The sequence below is a fragment of the Miscanthus floridulus genome, chromosome 3, assembly GCF_019320115.1.
Source record: "Miscanthus floridulus cultivar M001 chromosome 3, ASM1932011v1, whole genome shotgun sequence".
Lineage (NCBI taxonomy): Eukaryota > Viridiplantae > Streptophyta > Magnoliopsida > Poales > Poaceae > Miscanthus > Miscanthus floridulus.
In genome coordinates, this window is record NC_089582.1 from 136,881,519 (window position 1) to 136,897,537 (window position 16,019).

The following is a 16,019-nucleotide window of genomic DNA, read 5'->3' on the forward strand; positions in this document are numbered from 1 at the left end:
TTGACTAAGCCTTCTATGCCATAACCAACCCATGCTAGACTTAGTGATCAAACATGTTGTCAATTGAGCTTCTCTAGCATTGAAATCAACCAAGTATAGATTCTCATATCTAAATCATTTGAAAATCAAGTTAGAGCCATCTACACTTATGATCTCTACATCATCCACATCAAATATGCACTTGAAACCAAGATCACACAATTGAGCTACCGATAATAGATTGAAGTTCAAGCTCTCTACTAGTAAAACATTGGAGATGCTCAAGTCATTGGATATTGCAATCTTACCAAGCCCTTTGACCTTGCCTTTGCCATTGTCACCAAATGTGATACTATCAATCCCATTGCTCTTGTTTTCATTGATTGAATTGAACAATCTTGGATCATCGGTCATGTGTTGTGTGCACCCACTATCAAGCACCCAATGCCTTCCTCTGGCTTTATAATTGACCTATAAAAGAAGATCAATTTCTTTTAGGTACCCAAACTTGCTTGGGTCCTTGTAGGTTAGTTACCAAGGTCTTTGGTATCCAAATAACCTTCTTCTTTGGACCCACAATTGGTGTACCAATGAACTTAGCATTCACACCATTGGCACCCTTAACAAGCATGTAACAAGAATCAAATTTAATTGAGAATACATTAGGTAGCTTGTTCTTGTTAATGTTGCAATATTGCTCTATATGCCCAACTTGCTTGCATCTATTGCAAAACCGACCATTGCCCTTCACAAAGCTAACTTTGGGAGTGACAAAGGCCGCCTTTCCTTTGTTGGGGGTATAACCTAATCCCTCTTTGTTGAGAGAAAAATCTTTGGCTACCCAAGCACTTTAGCAAGCGGGCATCTCCACCATAGGCATTGCCTAAGGCACGAGTGAGCTCATTCACCTCCTTCTTGAGGGTCTCATTTTCCACCATTAGTGAGGCATCACAAGTGAGACCATCACTCAAAGGTGAAGTAGAAGTAGTAGTGCTACAGGAAGTGTTAGTGAGAGCAACTACAATGGGTTTATAAAAAGATTCATCAATAATATCATATGTTAATCCCACATCACAAGACACAATCACTTGCTCCTTCTTGGCTTCCTCCTTCTTGACTTGCTCAATGAGAGAGGAGTGAGCTTTTTCAAACTTAGAGTGAGCTTTGCCAAGCTTCTCATGGGCTTCTATTAGTCTCTCATGAGTGGTATTGAGCTCATCAAAGGATTGCTCAAGAAATTTGACTTTCTTACATGAATTCTTTTCACTCCTTTCTCTTCATCTCAACGCAAGGGTGCACTTGCTCACACATGTCCAAGAGCTCCTCCTTGGTGTACTCCTCCTCCTCCTCGTCATCATCACCATCACTCCTACAAGCATCACTTTCACATTTATCATCATCACTCACATCATATTTTACCTTGGTAGGCTTTGCCATGAGACATGTCGATGGAGTGTCGAAGATAGAGGGCTTGTTGTTGATGGCGATGCTTGCTAGTGCTTTCTTGATAGATTTCTTGCCATCATCACTAGAGTCATCACTATCTGAAGAGCCATCACTATCTCAAGTGACCACATATCCTCCACCCTTCTTCTTTTGGAAGGTCATCCTCTTCTTCTTCTCCTTCTTTTCCTTCTTGTCCTTCTTGTGCTTCTTCTTTTCATCCTCATCATTGTCACTATTGTAGGGGCAATCCACTACAACGTGATTGGGGCTCTTGCAATTGTAGCATCTTCTCACATATTCTTTGCTTTTGGTGTGATCTCTTCTCTTTCTTGCACCATACCCCTTCTTATTCATGAATTTGCCCATCTTGCGCACAAAGAGAGCCATTGCTTCATCACCAAAATCACTAAGATGATCATCATTACTTGATTCTTTCTTGGACTTGCCCTTGTTCTTGGACAATGAGCTAGCCTTGAATGCTATACTCTTCTTCTTGTCTTCGTCTTCCTTCTTGTCATCCTTGTCAACCCCCTCCCTTTCCACACGGTATGTCTCTTATGTTATGACATCACCTAGTACTTGGTTAGGGGTAATCTCCTTTAATTCTTCTCTTATGATAAGCAATCTCAACATCTAAAATCTTAGAGGTAGACACATCAAGAACTGATGAGAGACATCATCATCCTTGATCTTCTCTCCCAATGCCTTCAAATCATTGACAATCACTTGTAATCGATGGAACATCTCTGAATGCTCTCATCATCCTTCATCTTGAAGCTTATCAACTTATCCTTGAGGTTGTACAACTTGGCACTCTTCACCGCCAGTGTGCCCTCATATGTTTCCTCCAATCTTCTCCACACCTCATTAGCTCTTTCACAATCCTTGATTTACTAAAACACCTTGGAATCAATGGCATTGTATATGGTGTTGAGAGCCATTGTATTGCATTGCTTGTTGGTCTTGTCTTGGTTGGTGGGATTATCGGGATCAATGATAGCATAGTCATTCTCGGTCACATCCCATACTTCATCATTGATTGAACCAAGATACATCTTTATCTTTCTCTTCCAATAATCATAGCATGTGCCATCAAAGAACGGTGGTTTGCCCCCCACATGGTTGAACACAACTTGAGCCATAATTTGACACCGAGATTGTTAAGCCTTCAATTAAATGGTGACCACAGCTCTGATACCACTTGAAAGGTCCTAATATGGCTAGAGGAGGGTGAATAGCCTATTTAAAAATCTATAAACCAACTAGAGCAATTTGATTAGTATGACAAATAGCGAAATGCAAACTTGCTCTAGCTCTACAAAGGTTGCAAGCCACCCATCCAATAATTCTAGTTGCTATGATCACTACACACACAATTTGTTATGTTACTACTCACTAAGAGCTCTCACACTTGCTCCACTAAAGAGCTCCACTAGATGAACTTAAAATAACAAAGCAAGCTCTCAATTCTAATCACACTAAAGAGCTTGCTATAACTAGTTTGCAAGAATATAAATGCATGAGTAGAGTGATTATACCGCCATTTAGAGGAGTGAACCAATCACAAAATGAATACTAAATCAATCAATAGGAGAATACCAAAGGGCAAGAGATAACCAATTTTTCTCCCGAGGTTCACGTGCTTGCCGGCACACTAGTCCCCGTTGTGTTGACCAACACTTGGTGGTTCGATGGCTAAGAGGTGTTGCACGAACCTCGTCCACACAATTGGACACCGCAAGAACCTACCCACAAGTGAGGTAACTCAATGACATGAGCAATCCACTAGAGTTACCTTTCGGCGCTCCACCGGGGAAGGACAAGACCCCTCACAATCACCACGGTTGGAGCCGGAGATAATCACCAACCTCCGCTCGATGATCCTCGCTGCTTCAAGCCATCTAGCTGGCGGCAACCACCAAGAGAAATAAGTGAATCCCATAGCGAAACACGAATACAAAGTGCCTCTAGATGCAATCACTCAAGCAATGCACTTGGATTCTCTTCCAATCTCACAAAGATGATGAATCAATGATGGAGATGAGTGGGAGGGCTTTGGCTAAGCTCACAAGGTTGCTATGCCAATGCAAATGGCCAAGAGAGCAAGCTTAAGCCGGCCATGGGGCTTAAATAGAAGCCCCCATGAAATAGAGTCATTGACTCCTCAGTCAACTGAAAAACGGGGCGACCGGACACGTCGGTTAGATCGACCGGACGCTGGATCCCAGTGTCCGGTCACGCGATGTGTGCCAAGTGGCCCCTACTTCAAACGCTGATCGCCCGATTTCAACGGTCATCAGTACATTTAAGTTGTGACCGAACGCGCTGCTTGAAAGTGACCGGACGTAGGACCTTAGCGTCCGGTCGTTTCTAGTAAGCTTCCATTCACGAAAAATCACGATCGGACGCGTCCGGTCATGCCTAACCAGACTCACCCAGCGTCCGGTCACTCGGCGTCTCCTCTATGCGCTGCCACTTTAGCAGGACCGGACGCACCGTTAGTGTCCGATCATTAACTGACCCAGCGTCCGGTCGAAGACCGACGCCAACGTCTTCACGCTTCCACTGACTGGACGCGCCGGTCCTACCGAGACTAGTGTCCAATCACTTACAGTGACCTCTGTTTTTTCTATACAGTGCGTCGGTGGCACCGTTGGACTGTCCGCACTCTACAGGCGGACACTTCACCAGTGAAGTTTCTAACCCTTGCTCAAATGTGCCAACCACCAAGTGTATCCCCTTGTGCACATGTGTTAGCATATTTTCACAAATGTTTTCAAGGGTGTTAGCACTCCACTAGATCCTAAATGCATATGCAATGAGTTAGAGCATCTAGTGACACTTTGATAACCGTATTTCGATATGAGTTTCACCCCTCTTAATAGTACGGCTATCGATCCTAAATGTGATCACACTCTCTAAGTGTCTCGATCACTAAAACAAAATAGCTCCTACCACTTATACCTTTGCCTTGAGCCTTTTGTTTTTCTCTTTCTTCTTTTAGGTCCAAGCATTTGATCATCACCAGTGCCATCACCATCATCATGTCATGATCCTCATTTGCTTCATCACTTGGAGTAGTGTTACCTATCTCATAATCACTTTGATAAACTAGGTTAGCACTTAGGGTTTCATCAATTCACCAAAACCAAACTAGAGCTTTCACATGCCCGCACCGCTAGCCACGCCGAGTCGCAAGGCCGCTGGGACCCTGCCTGTGCTAGCCGCGTCCGCACCCTGCCTGGGTCATGGTCGCTAGGGGCTGCTGGGGCTCTCACCCACGCCAGGATGGCCGGGAACGACGTGCACATGGCATCTACACCCGGTCCAGCCTAGGGCCATTGGCCTCCCCACCTGTGCTGGGAGGAGGAGGGAGGTCCAGGGGCGGTGAAGGATGGCACGAGATGGAGCAAGGGCGAAGGGAGGCGACAGCTGCAGAACGGCAACATAGGAGTCGAGAAGGCACTGAACGACGGTTTCGATGGCTCGATCAAAATCCGACGTGGAGAAAAAGGAGGCGACATGGCCCAATGAGGTGCCGAGGTTTTCCCGCTGACGTGGCTAAATATGGTGTCGGGGAGCATGGTGCAGATTTCGTCAAGTAAAAGATGATGATGGGGTGGAGCGGGGAGCATCAGGGTCCGGCTCCACAAGTATATTCGAGGTTCCCTTCCAAAATATTTAATGTTTTATTTAATTTCAACGCGAGAATTAAGAGTAAACAAGAAGAGATAGGGACAAATAGAGACAGGCATATATATTTTTTCCATGCTAAAATAGACACACATCTTACGTCTCAAGGAGTAATTTTTTAAAAGTTTGACCATATATACATATATAAATAAACTAATATTTATGATATATAATAAAATTTATTAGATTAAGTATAGAATACACTTTTATAATAAACTTATTTGAAGATACAATATTGATAATATTTTCTATATTTTTAGTCAAACTTGAAAAGTTTTACTTCTCGATTATGCGTTTATTTTGGGATTGAAGGAATATTTGAAAAAAGGTGTATTATAAGGAAAAAAAGGTGCATTGGAAAGTATTTTAAAACAAAATTTAAATCCTACAAGATCAGGTATTTTGGGTCCATGTGAGTACCGATGATGGAGTGTTGTGCATTTGACTCTGTCTCCATTTTTTAGCTTTCATCTATTTTATTAGCAGCTTCACTCTCAAAGCCATTGTAGCTATTTATGCACTTAATAAGTCCTAAAATAAATGTGCATCTCATACTTTAAGAAATCAATAAACCTTAAATTTATTTAAATGTAAATAAAATTACTAAGATTATGATACCAAATATATAGTAAAGCTTGCAGTATAACTTTGGCTAATCAACTTCATAAATAAATGGTTTTTATGGGAATGGTCTCATGTACCTAGGATGTGTATGGTGGTTGTTATTCAATGGTGAGTTTTGTTTACCGAACTAAACTAAATTGAAATGAAACTTATGAAACCTGCAAAATATACCGTCTAGGATTGTTAATGTAATCGTTAAGGATTAGGAAAAACCTTACAATGTTAGTATTGTACTTTGATCATGTACTAAAGCATGCATTTTGTGCCTCATCGTCTAATGATGAATGGTATGTACTCCCTATTCGCCTATAATGTTGAGATAAATTTGTAATCTTCATTCAATTTCAACCAAATAGGTGAGTACCTCTGTACTCTGTAGAAAGATAATCCCTCCATATTTTTGGTCGATAAGATTGATGAATTCCTAGAGAAATAAGAAATTTGGGCCCCCATTTCTATCATAGGCTTCACAAAATTGCCGCTTGGTTTCCTCTTGCTCCATGGATGACTTGCGGGTAACTGATACGTGGTGGCAGCCCTATCCGGATGACGTAATCCACCATGTTCGGACAAGTTATTAAACACGTAGGACTATTTGTTGGTACAGTTTAACACTTTTCTCATCCCTTTTCGCCGTTCAACTGGCCTGACGTCCCTAAGTGAATCCCAAGAACTTGAATCTTTAGTACTTCAAAGTAATATTCACCTGTTTCCCTATCATAGAACGAACTCCACTCTTAATTTATACACTTCTCGTTCTTTTGAAAATTGATACTCTGGTATGCTCTCATGAGCCTATGTTGACATATGTGCGCTTATATATATATATATATATATATATATATATATATATATATATATATATATATATATATATATATATATATATATATTTACCTGTCTACTTTATCTAGTGTCAACAAACGCAAGCCTAAAAGTGGGCCCACAATGTAACTAGGACTCGGAATTCTTTTTTCAATAAAGGAAGTTTTGGTTGATATCAACGCAACTACATTAAGGTGATAAAACTATCTTGAGATCGCTCCTGGCCTCTACACAACTAGGTACACCCTAGCCTAAAAGACTAAAAGAGGTTTGGTTCTTTAGACAACCACACCACTAAAGTCGGCAAATTAGATTTACCATCCATGTGTTTGGATAAGAAAAAATATATAGTCACTTGTTCCAATAGTTGAAACGCCATAGTAATCAACACACATGTATCTGGTCTCTAAAAAACAAGCTATGAACGAATATATCAGATAATAAGGTAGACAATCTGCAAAGCTGTAGAAGCTTTTTCCCCCCCCTACCCAAAATCATGTCATTCATGTTTACTTGTTTAGTTTAAGCCACAAGGACTATCAAGAAGCTGCCCCTACCAATAGAACTAGCTGTTTCAAATCCACTCCCTAGTCACTCACCAGACATGTGAGCCACACCCGCGGATGTGAATCACTCCTGTAGGCTATTAGGGCAACTATAATGATTGGCTCATAAGCTAGCTCTAAGCATTTTTTTTATATTTTAATAGATAAGAGAAAAAAGTTAGCTCTCGGATCAAGAGTTAGGCTCATACACATATTCAAAAACATATAAGAGTGTCATATGGGCCTAATCGTACTACGGCCATTGCTAAAAGCTAACACTGTTAGATAGGTTGGCTTAGAGCTAGTAGTTGACTTGCGGGTGCCTTAAGGGCCGTTCGGTTAGGCAAAAATTGTGGTTCGTACCGAACCCTAGCCATATAATAGGGACAAATCGACATTAAAGAAAGGTACTTAATTATCTAAAAAACAACATTTCATATTACCGTGCCAATTCCAGATTTTCTCTGTTTGCACAGTATAAGACAAACATTCAGCGCTAAATGATCCAGCGTGCAGAAGTTGTCATCCGCGCAAGCTTCTTCGATCCTTCGCTGGACAAGGCGCTCGAGAAGATTCAAAGAAGATTAGTCAAGGATAACTAGAAAAAGGACAAAACCATGGAGACTTCGAGGTACCAGCTGTTCACTTGCAAGAGCAAGAGCTAGAGCAAGAGCAACTAGAATAGAGCAAGTGACCCATCTTGTGTCGCCGTTGACCTCTCAAAGCATACACACTTTCAATCTTGCTGGCCCTGTGCCGTGAGCTGAGCTCTCTCGATTAACCCATGGCTATGATCCTAGATGCGTTCGTCCCCATGCTGGGGCGAATGGTCGCTGGCGCCGTGAAGGAGAGGCTTGACATGCTCCTCGGCGTGCCCGGGGAGATGGAAAGGCTCGAGGTCACACTGGAGGACCTCGTCAATGTTCTCGGCGATGCCGAGATGAAGCGCATCACCGACACGGCCGTCGACGCCTGGGTCCGGGAGCTCAAGGACGTCATGTACGACGCCGATGACGTCCTCGACCAGTGGCAGATGGAGGCCCGCAGCGGCGACGCGCCCAAGCGCTCGTTCCCTGGCGCCGGCTGCTGCGTGCCCCTCTTCACGTGCTTCCGGGACCCGGTGCTCGCGCACGCCATGGCGGCGCAAATCAAGGAGCTGAACCGGAGGCTGGAGAGCGTCAGCCGTCGGAGCTCCATGTTTCACTTCGTCAATGCTTCGTCCTCGTCCGTCCCGCTCCGGCAGCAATCGGCATCCAGCAGCAACGGTAAGACGAGCTCGGTGATCGTCCACGCCGATCTTGTCGGCGAGAAGATCGAGCAGGACGCGAACGCGCTGGTGGAGGCGTTGACCACCGACGACCAGAGCGACAATGTCATCGTCGTCGGCATCACAGGCGCCGGCGGGATCGGGAAGACCACCCTCGCCAAGAGGGTCTTCGCAGACCAGCACGTGCGTGACGAGTTCGACCTCAGGGTCTGGGTGTGCGTGTCGCAGGACGTGAATGAGACTGACCTGCTGTGGTCGGCCATCGTCGGCGCCGGAGGCGGCCACCACCACCAGCACGCCGCCACGCCGCCGGACAGGTCGTGGCTCGAGCCCGCGCTCCAGCGGGCCGTCTCGGGAAAGAAGGTCCTGCTGGTGTTGGACGACGTGTGGAGCGACGTGGCCTGGAAGAAGGTGCTCGAGAATGCGTTCAGGGCCGGTGCTCGTGGTGGCAGCAGGGTGCTCGTCACGACGAGGAAAGAGATGGTTGCCCTGCAGATGAAGGTCGTGCACATCCACCGCGTCGAGAAGCTGCAGCCTGAAGATGGGTGGCGCTTACTCAAGAACCAGGTTAGAATGCTTCTTTTCCGTGTCTTCGACAGTCTGAGCAACTGTAGTATGTTTCTTTTTTTTGCTTTAGTCGCAGCTACAGTAACAGCCAAGATTTTCCCTACAAGAGCCTCATTGTTTGCAATGCATATCAAAGAAACCAAAACAATGGAACAACCTTGATATCTTTTTTCGTGTTTCTTGAAAGATGTAATCCGTCATGCAGAAGCCACCACATGAACATGCACACCGATTCGGGTACCTAGCTCATCGTCAAATCTTTGCTCAAGCCGTTCCTGGGGAAAAAAAACTTGGCTCCTGCCATATCTTGTCTTGCCGAATTTTGAACAGTACTGGTGTCCACAGTACTGCAATTCTTTTTTTTTTGACGACAAAAGACTGTAGGGGGAGATCCCCACAATGAGATTTTAATGTTAATTTAAGAATAGAACGTACTTACACACAAAGGATTAACTAAAGCCATCGAGCCAAACACAAAAAGATGACCTCAGGTCATCCTTCAAACGAAGGTAACACCTGATTTTTAAAATTGGCTAGCCAGACATTCGGACTCGGTTGCTGCCTCTTAAAAACCTTGTCATTGCGCATCTTCCATAATTCCCACACTGCTATCAATGCAGCTTCAGTGAAGAAGGGCAGGTTGTGAGTCAAGCTTCCATGCACTAACCTATCCATGAGCTGTAACGATCCATCCCAAACGAAGTTGAGGATCCCCCAACACTCCTGCGCGAACGGGCAATCAAAGAACAAAAGGGGAATTCTTTGTGTACCATTAAAAAAGATCGCAATGCCATGTGTGTCCCTGAAAAAGTTCAGCGGTCTTCAGCGCCACTGCTCCTAACTTTTTTTGTGCCCTCCATGCCACTGCCGTCAGTTTGGGCTCTAACGCCGTTAAACCGCAGGTGTGAAAAGTCAAAAATACCTTAAGTCTAAATATGTCATTAATTTTTTTGAGCATCTTAACGACTTCAAATGAAAAAACTCAAAACTAGAAAGTTGTAGATCTCGTCGAGATCTATAATTTTTATATAAAAATTATCTTCATTTAATTCTACAAAAAAAGATATGATTTTTCTAAGATATATTAATCATATCAAATCATATTTTTTTGCGGAATTAAATGAAGATAATTTTTATATGAAAATTATAGATCTCGACGAGATCTACAACTTTCTAGTTTTGAGTTTTTTCATTTGAAGTCGTTAAGATGCTAAAAAAATTAATGACATATTTAGACTTAAGGGTATTTTCGACTTTTCACACCTGCGGTTGGACAGGCGTTAGAGCTCAAACTGACGGCAGTGGCATGGAGGGCACAAAAAAGTTGGAGCAGTGGCGCTGAAGACCGCTGAACTTTTCCAGAGACACACAGAGCATTACGATCTTTTTTGATAGCACACAAGGAATTCCCCTAAGAACAAATGCTCGATGGTCTCCTCCCCCCCATTGTTACATGTGACAGAAGATACTATCTTGGATGTGTAAATGTCTTCTCCGCAACATTGACTTGGTGTTCAACCGGTCCACTAGGACTAACCAAGCAAAGAACTTAATGCGCGGAGTGCATTTTGATTTCCAGACCGCTTTGAAGATCGGATGCACTTCCACATTGCTGAAAACTTGGGAGTAAAAGCAGTCTCAAAACGTATTTGTTACCCCAGATGGGCACCCAACGATCTGTAGCGGTATCATCATATGGGAGCAGCTGTAGCTAGGCCTGTAGGATCTCAAACTCCTGAAAAGCTCAGTACTGCAATTCTTGTACTAGCTATGAACAAGAATACCTAAACTTATCTGACAAAAGAGAACTCCTTTGGACAAAACTATTAACTTCCAGGCACTGACTTATGCATCCAGAGACATATAGGGCCATGAGGACTTGGACCAACTGGGCCCTGTCATTTTTATTCCCATTTGGATTAGTACATGGTCTGATGGCCACCACCTGATAAAGCATTGAAGCATCAATTTTCAACACAGATTGCATAGGGTGAATGGGTGATACATGTGCATACGAAATAATGTTTCATTTTTTTTTGTAAAATTTTCTGTGAGAATGTTAGAAGCAAATATGTATGATATACTGTACGATTCAGATTAGCAACATTTAACCCCCGATCCAAGTCTGGATTTTTTTCTGTTCCAGATTAGCAACGTTTAATGCGTACAACATATATGAGTCAAAAACTTAAGTTACCATCTGTTTCTCGTGCAGTCATGTGGTTGTTTCTTTGTCCTTTTTTAATCATCAATACTGCAATATCGTCCATTTATTTGTAACATGGTATAAGAAAGGAAGATAACCAATGAAAATATCTAGATGCACTGCACCCAACAAAATTTGGTGCAGTAACTCCAGTTAAGAGTGGTATTTCTGGAAGTGAAAAGTACTAGTATAGTTTAAATGTTTTCCACATATTGTCTCCTTTAGTGAAAGATACCAAAATAAGGGAGACTCTTACTTGCCATGGCTATCTTTCCATCCTTAAGCCATCGACCCCTTGATCGAACAGTTTACACATGTCCCACATATGATCTTCAAGGACTTAAAGACCAAACATTATCACTCACCCGTGGGTTCCCCCAGCTACTGTATGGACTAAAACAAGATCATCCTTGCGAAGGGCTCGGTCTCATGTCCTAAGATCATAACAACATATAGCTTCATCATTTGTGATCCACTGTACTATTCAATACAGACATATACAAAATTAATTTGACAACAAGTTGTTATACAAATTTTCAAGACAAATATGGTAAGGAACTTAATCATACTTTATGCTTGAACAGGTTGTCTTGGGCAGGAATCCAACTGATATAGAAAATTTTAAAGACATCGGTATGGAGATTGTCACAAGATGTGATTGCTTGCCGCTTGCAATTAAGACAGTTGGTGGACTATTGTGCACAAAAGAAAGAACATTCAGAGATTGGGAGGAAGTTTCAAGGAGTGCTGCATGGTCTGTCGCAGGACTACCTAAAGAAGTTCATAATGCCATTTATTTGAGCTATGCTGATTTGCCACCTCACCTGAAACAATGTTTCCTACACTGCTCCCTTTTTCCAAAAGACGAAGTTATCAAACGGGTGGATGTTGTTCAAATGTGGATCGCTGAGGGATTTGTACAAGATGATGGAGGAACCTCAACACTACTTGAAGATGTAGGAAACATGTATTACAAAGAATTAGTCATGCGTAACCTACTTGAGCCTGATGACCAATATTATGATCAATCAGGATGCACAATGCATGATCTTCTTCGATCATTTGCCAATTACTTGGCAAAAGATGAAGCATTAGTTCTTACACAGGGCCAAAGTTTATGCAACATGAAGACAAAAACTAAGCTGCGTCGGCTGTCCGTAGCAACCGAAAATGTGCTCCCAAGTACCTTCAATAATCAGAAGCAACTAAGAGCACTGATGATACTCCGAAGCACCACAGTTGAGCTGGATAAGTTTTTGCATGACCTGCCTAAGCTACGAGTACTACATCTCGGGGGTGTAAACCTCACAACCTTGCCGCCTTCTTTGTCTGATCTGAAGCATTTAAGATACTTGGAGCTGTCTGGTACCATGATAAATACAATCCCAGACTCGATTGGAGACTTGAAATATCTGCAATATATTGGTCTGATAAATTGTATAAATTTGTTCAGTCTTCCTGGGAGCATAGTGAGGCTGCATAAGTTGAGAGCTCTTCACATCAAGGGGGCCAATGTGAATGAAATCCCCAAGGGGATAGGGAAACTAGAAAATCTTGTTGAGTTAACTGGTTTTTTAACACAAAATGATGATACTACAGGTTGGAACAGTCTGGAAGAGCTAGGACACCTGTCCCAACTCAGCCTCTTGTATCTAAGCAACCTAGAGAAAGCACGGACTAGCTCCGTGGCTAAGAAAGCAAACCTTCAAGGCAAGCGCCACCTTAGATACTTAAGCTTGGAGTGCACAACAAGAATTGGTAGTGGAAGTCAGATCAAAGATAACATACAGCAGGAGAAACATCAAATTGAGGATGTCTTTGAAGAGCTGTGTCCACCGGCTTGCCTCGAAAACCTCTCACTAGTTGGATTTTTTGGACATCAACTTCCTAAATGGATGAGCTCAGGTAAGATGGCTCTTAAGTACCTAAGATCAATAAAACTCGAAGATTGTACCTATTGTGAGCAGCTCCCTGCATTGGGCCATCTCCTGAGTTTAGATTTCCTGCTGATCAAACATGCGCCATCTATTACGAGAATTGGACATGAATTTTTTTGCAGCAGCAATGTTACACAGATGAACCAACAGATGTTGTTCCCAAGGCTGGAGAAACTTGGATTTGATAGGTTGGATGGATGGGAAGAATGGATATGGGACAAGGAACTTGAGCAGGCAATGCCGAACATCTTTTCTCTGAAGATCACAAAATGCAAGTTGAAGTATTTCCCCCCAGGGCTTGTGCATCAAACCAGGGCCTTGAAAGAATTGATCATATCTGAAGCTTGCAACTTGACATCTGTCGCAAACTTCCTCCTCAGCGATCTGCATCTCTATGCCAACCCAAAGCTTGAAATGCTTGCTAATCTCCCTAAACTACGAAGACTTTCGGTTATCCAATGCCCCAAGTTGAATGTACTCATGGGTTTAACAGAACTGCAAAGCATTACATTGCAGGACTATGGTGCAGAATTATTTCCACAGTACTTGAAAGAAACCAGTGCTGCAAAGCTAGAGGTTTTCTGTAACGAAGAACTCTTTAAACTAGTAATCCTGCAAGAAGGTTCAGAGTGGTGCAAGATCAAGAATATCCAAAATGTTAAAGCATATGCTCCCAAAGGAGGCGACTGTAAAGGATGGTATGCATTATACACTAAGGAACCGTTTAGCCTGATCACAAACAACAAGGGGTGCGAAATATTTGAAATTGCATAGTCCTAATGATTGTTGAGTTAATTCATCTAGAGCTGAATGGCGAACTGTCTCTCATCATGCTTGAGTCCATGTTCATTAACTCTACATTGGAAGACTTTGATTCAGATAAAAATATTGTTGTGCTAAGGACTTCCCGAAAGAAATTTGTTCCATCAGTGTATCCAGCAGGTGATTTTGTTAGTTAGCCCCCTCAGTGGAAAATTCTAGATGCTTTAGCTCTTCAGTCTCTGTCATGTAACTTTACCATTTACTATGAAAACATAACAGTCAAAGTTAGCAACATCTTTCTGCAATAAGCCTACTCCATTACTGTGCTTGTTATGTGAGTAATCCAAGGAAACCAAGAAAAATAACATTGTTGAAGATACAAAACTATTACAGAGTACAATTTAAATTGACACAGTATTTATGAAAAGCAGCACTAAGGATTTATAATTTTATTTACTCATTTATTTCTCACCAGGTGCGTTTGACATTTTTTCCAGTAGGCCACACTACACAATTACAGGCACGAAATGGCAAAGATCTGTTGACTGTTTTTTTAGTGGATGATCTGTTGACTGGTGAGTTTGGCAAAACATGAACAGAAGAAAATGCTCCTAGCACCATGCGACGCGCTAATGGAGACTGGTTTAGCCCAGGAACCATCGGAAGCAAGGGCGGACCTGGGCCTAGGGCTTCAGGACCTCGGCCATGGCCCAGTAACACTTCGTACGATGGTTCCTGGGCTAAACCAGTCCCCACAGACATTAGGCCCAGCAACAAAGGGACTAAAAGTACCTGCTACTGCCCGCACGGCGCACACACGGGAGTTCGCTTCGCCCGCGCGTGGGTCGTGGCTCGTCTACCGCCTCCGGACGGCCGCCGCCGGACGGCCAGACCTCCTTGGCTCCTCCTCATCAAGTCTCTCACCACCGGTTCGCCGTCCCTCCCATCTGCACCCACGCGCGGCGTGGCCCTGGCCGATTTGTGCGCTTGCGGCAGGCGGCAGCACTACGCCGCTACGGGCTACGGCCGCCGGCAAGGGTGCAAGGCGCATAGGGTGGGAACAGCCGAGCTGCGGGCTACGGCCGGCAGCCAACAACCACATCTCCCATCGCCCTCCGAGGGTGGCCCTTCCTCAATCCGTCAATATTCAAAAGCTGGTATTTCTCTCAACGAGATAATTAGAATTTTGCCATTGCGAAACGTGAGTTTAGCATTTTTTTTCATCCCGTAAAAAAAATTCGCTCATTTGTCATTATAAAAGTAGACGCACTACCTGTAATGCCCGCTTATTTTTTATTTTCGCGACCTCTTTTATTTCCCATTTTACCCTGAGCCTTATCTCCCCCATTCGTCGAATGTGTCCGGAGGAGCTCGACCCGCCGGCGTCGATCTCCGCCTCTACTGCTTCCTCGCCTGCCGAGAACCGTTCACCGAGCTTCGCGCGGAGGTGAGCATCCTGCCAGTCCCCTATCGCCCTCTCTCTCGCTCTCATTCGCGCCGGCGAGCTCGACGTGGTTACACCGCCGAGCCGACCGGTCTCGCAGCGTCTAGCGCCGCTGCCGGATATCCTCCGCCGCGGATAGCGACCCTGTCGAGTCCGCGACCACAAGACGCACCTACCCGTGCCCTTCCGAGCCCATCCGTGCGCCGTAGACGCCACGCCGCCGCACGCCTGTGAGCTCCCACGGCCGCCAATGGAGCGCCGCCGTGCCGAGCCCATCGTCGCCCAGCCAAACCCGCCGAGAGCTCCCGTCTTGAGTTCGCGAGGCCGAGATCGACGCCCCTATGCCATCGCCTTGGCCCGCCGCGTCCTGTAGCGCAAGCGCCACCGCTCTACGGCGAGATGCCGCTGGCATCCATGGCCGCCGCCGCCGCCTGGAGAGCCGCCCCGACGACCCCAAACGCCGCCGGTGAATCCCAGCCCTCCATCTCGGCGTCAACGGTCCAGATTAGATCTATCTACCGATCAACCCTAGGTCAACAGGCAACCTCAGCCGTCACATCGAATGGGGGATTGAATGGGTTGGATACGAGTGAAACGAAGAGAGGGTCAAAACAGGAAATAAAAGAGGTCGCGAAAATAAAAAATAAAAAAATTGGCAATAAAATACAGAAAGGGCATTCTAGCGGGTGTGTCCAGTTTCATAGTGGCAAACGAGCGAATCCCT

General features: G+C 44.3%; 1 protein-coding gene across 1 annotated transcript; it reads left to right on the forward strand.

The window, feature by feature from the left end:
- The first annotated feature begins 7,896 nt into the window (after nucleotides 1–7,896).
- On the forward strand, nucleotides 7,897–13,863 carry LOC136544513 (putative disease resistance protein RGA3). The gene is made up of 2 exons (XM_066536651.1): nucleotides 7,897–8,946; nucleotides 11,737–13,863. Exons 1-2 carry the CDS (start codon nucleotides 7,897–7,899, stop codon nucleotides 13,861–13,863), a joined length of 3,177 nt encoding a protein of 1,058 aa, XP_066392748.1.
- The last annotated feature ends 2,156 nt before the right edge of the window (nucleotides 13,864–16,019 follow it).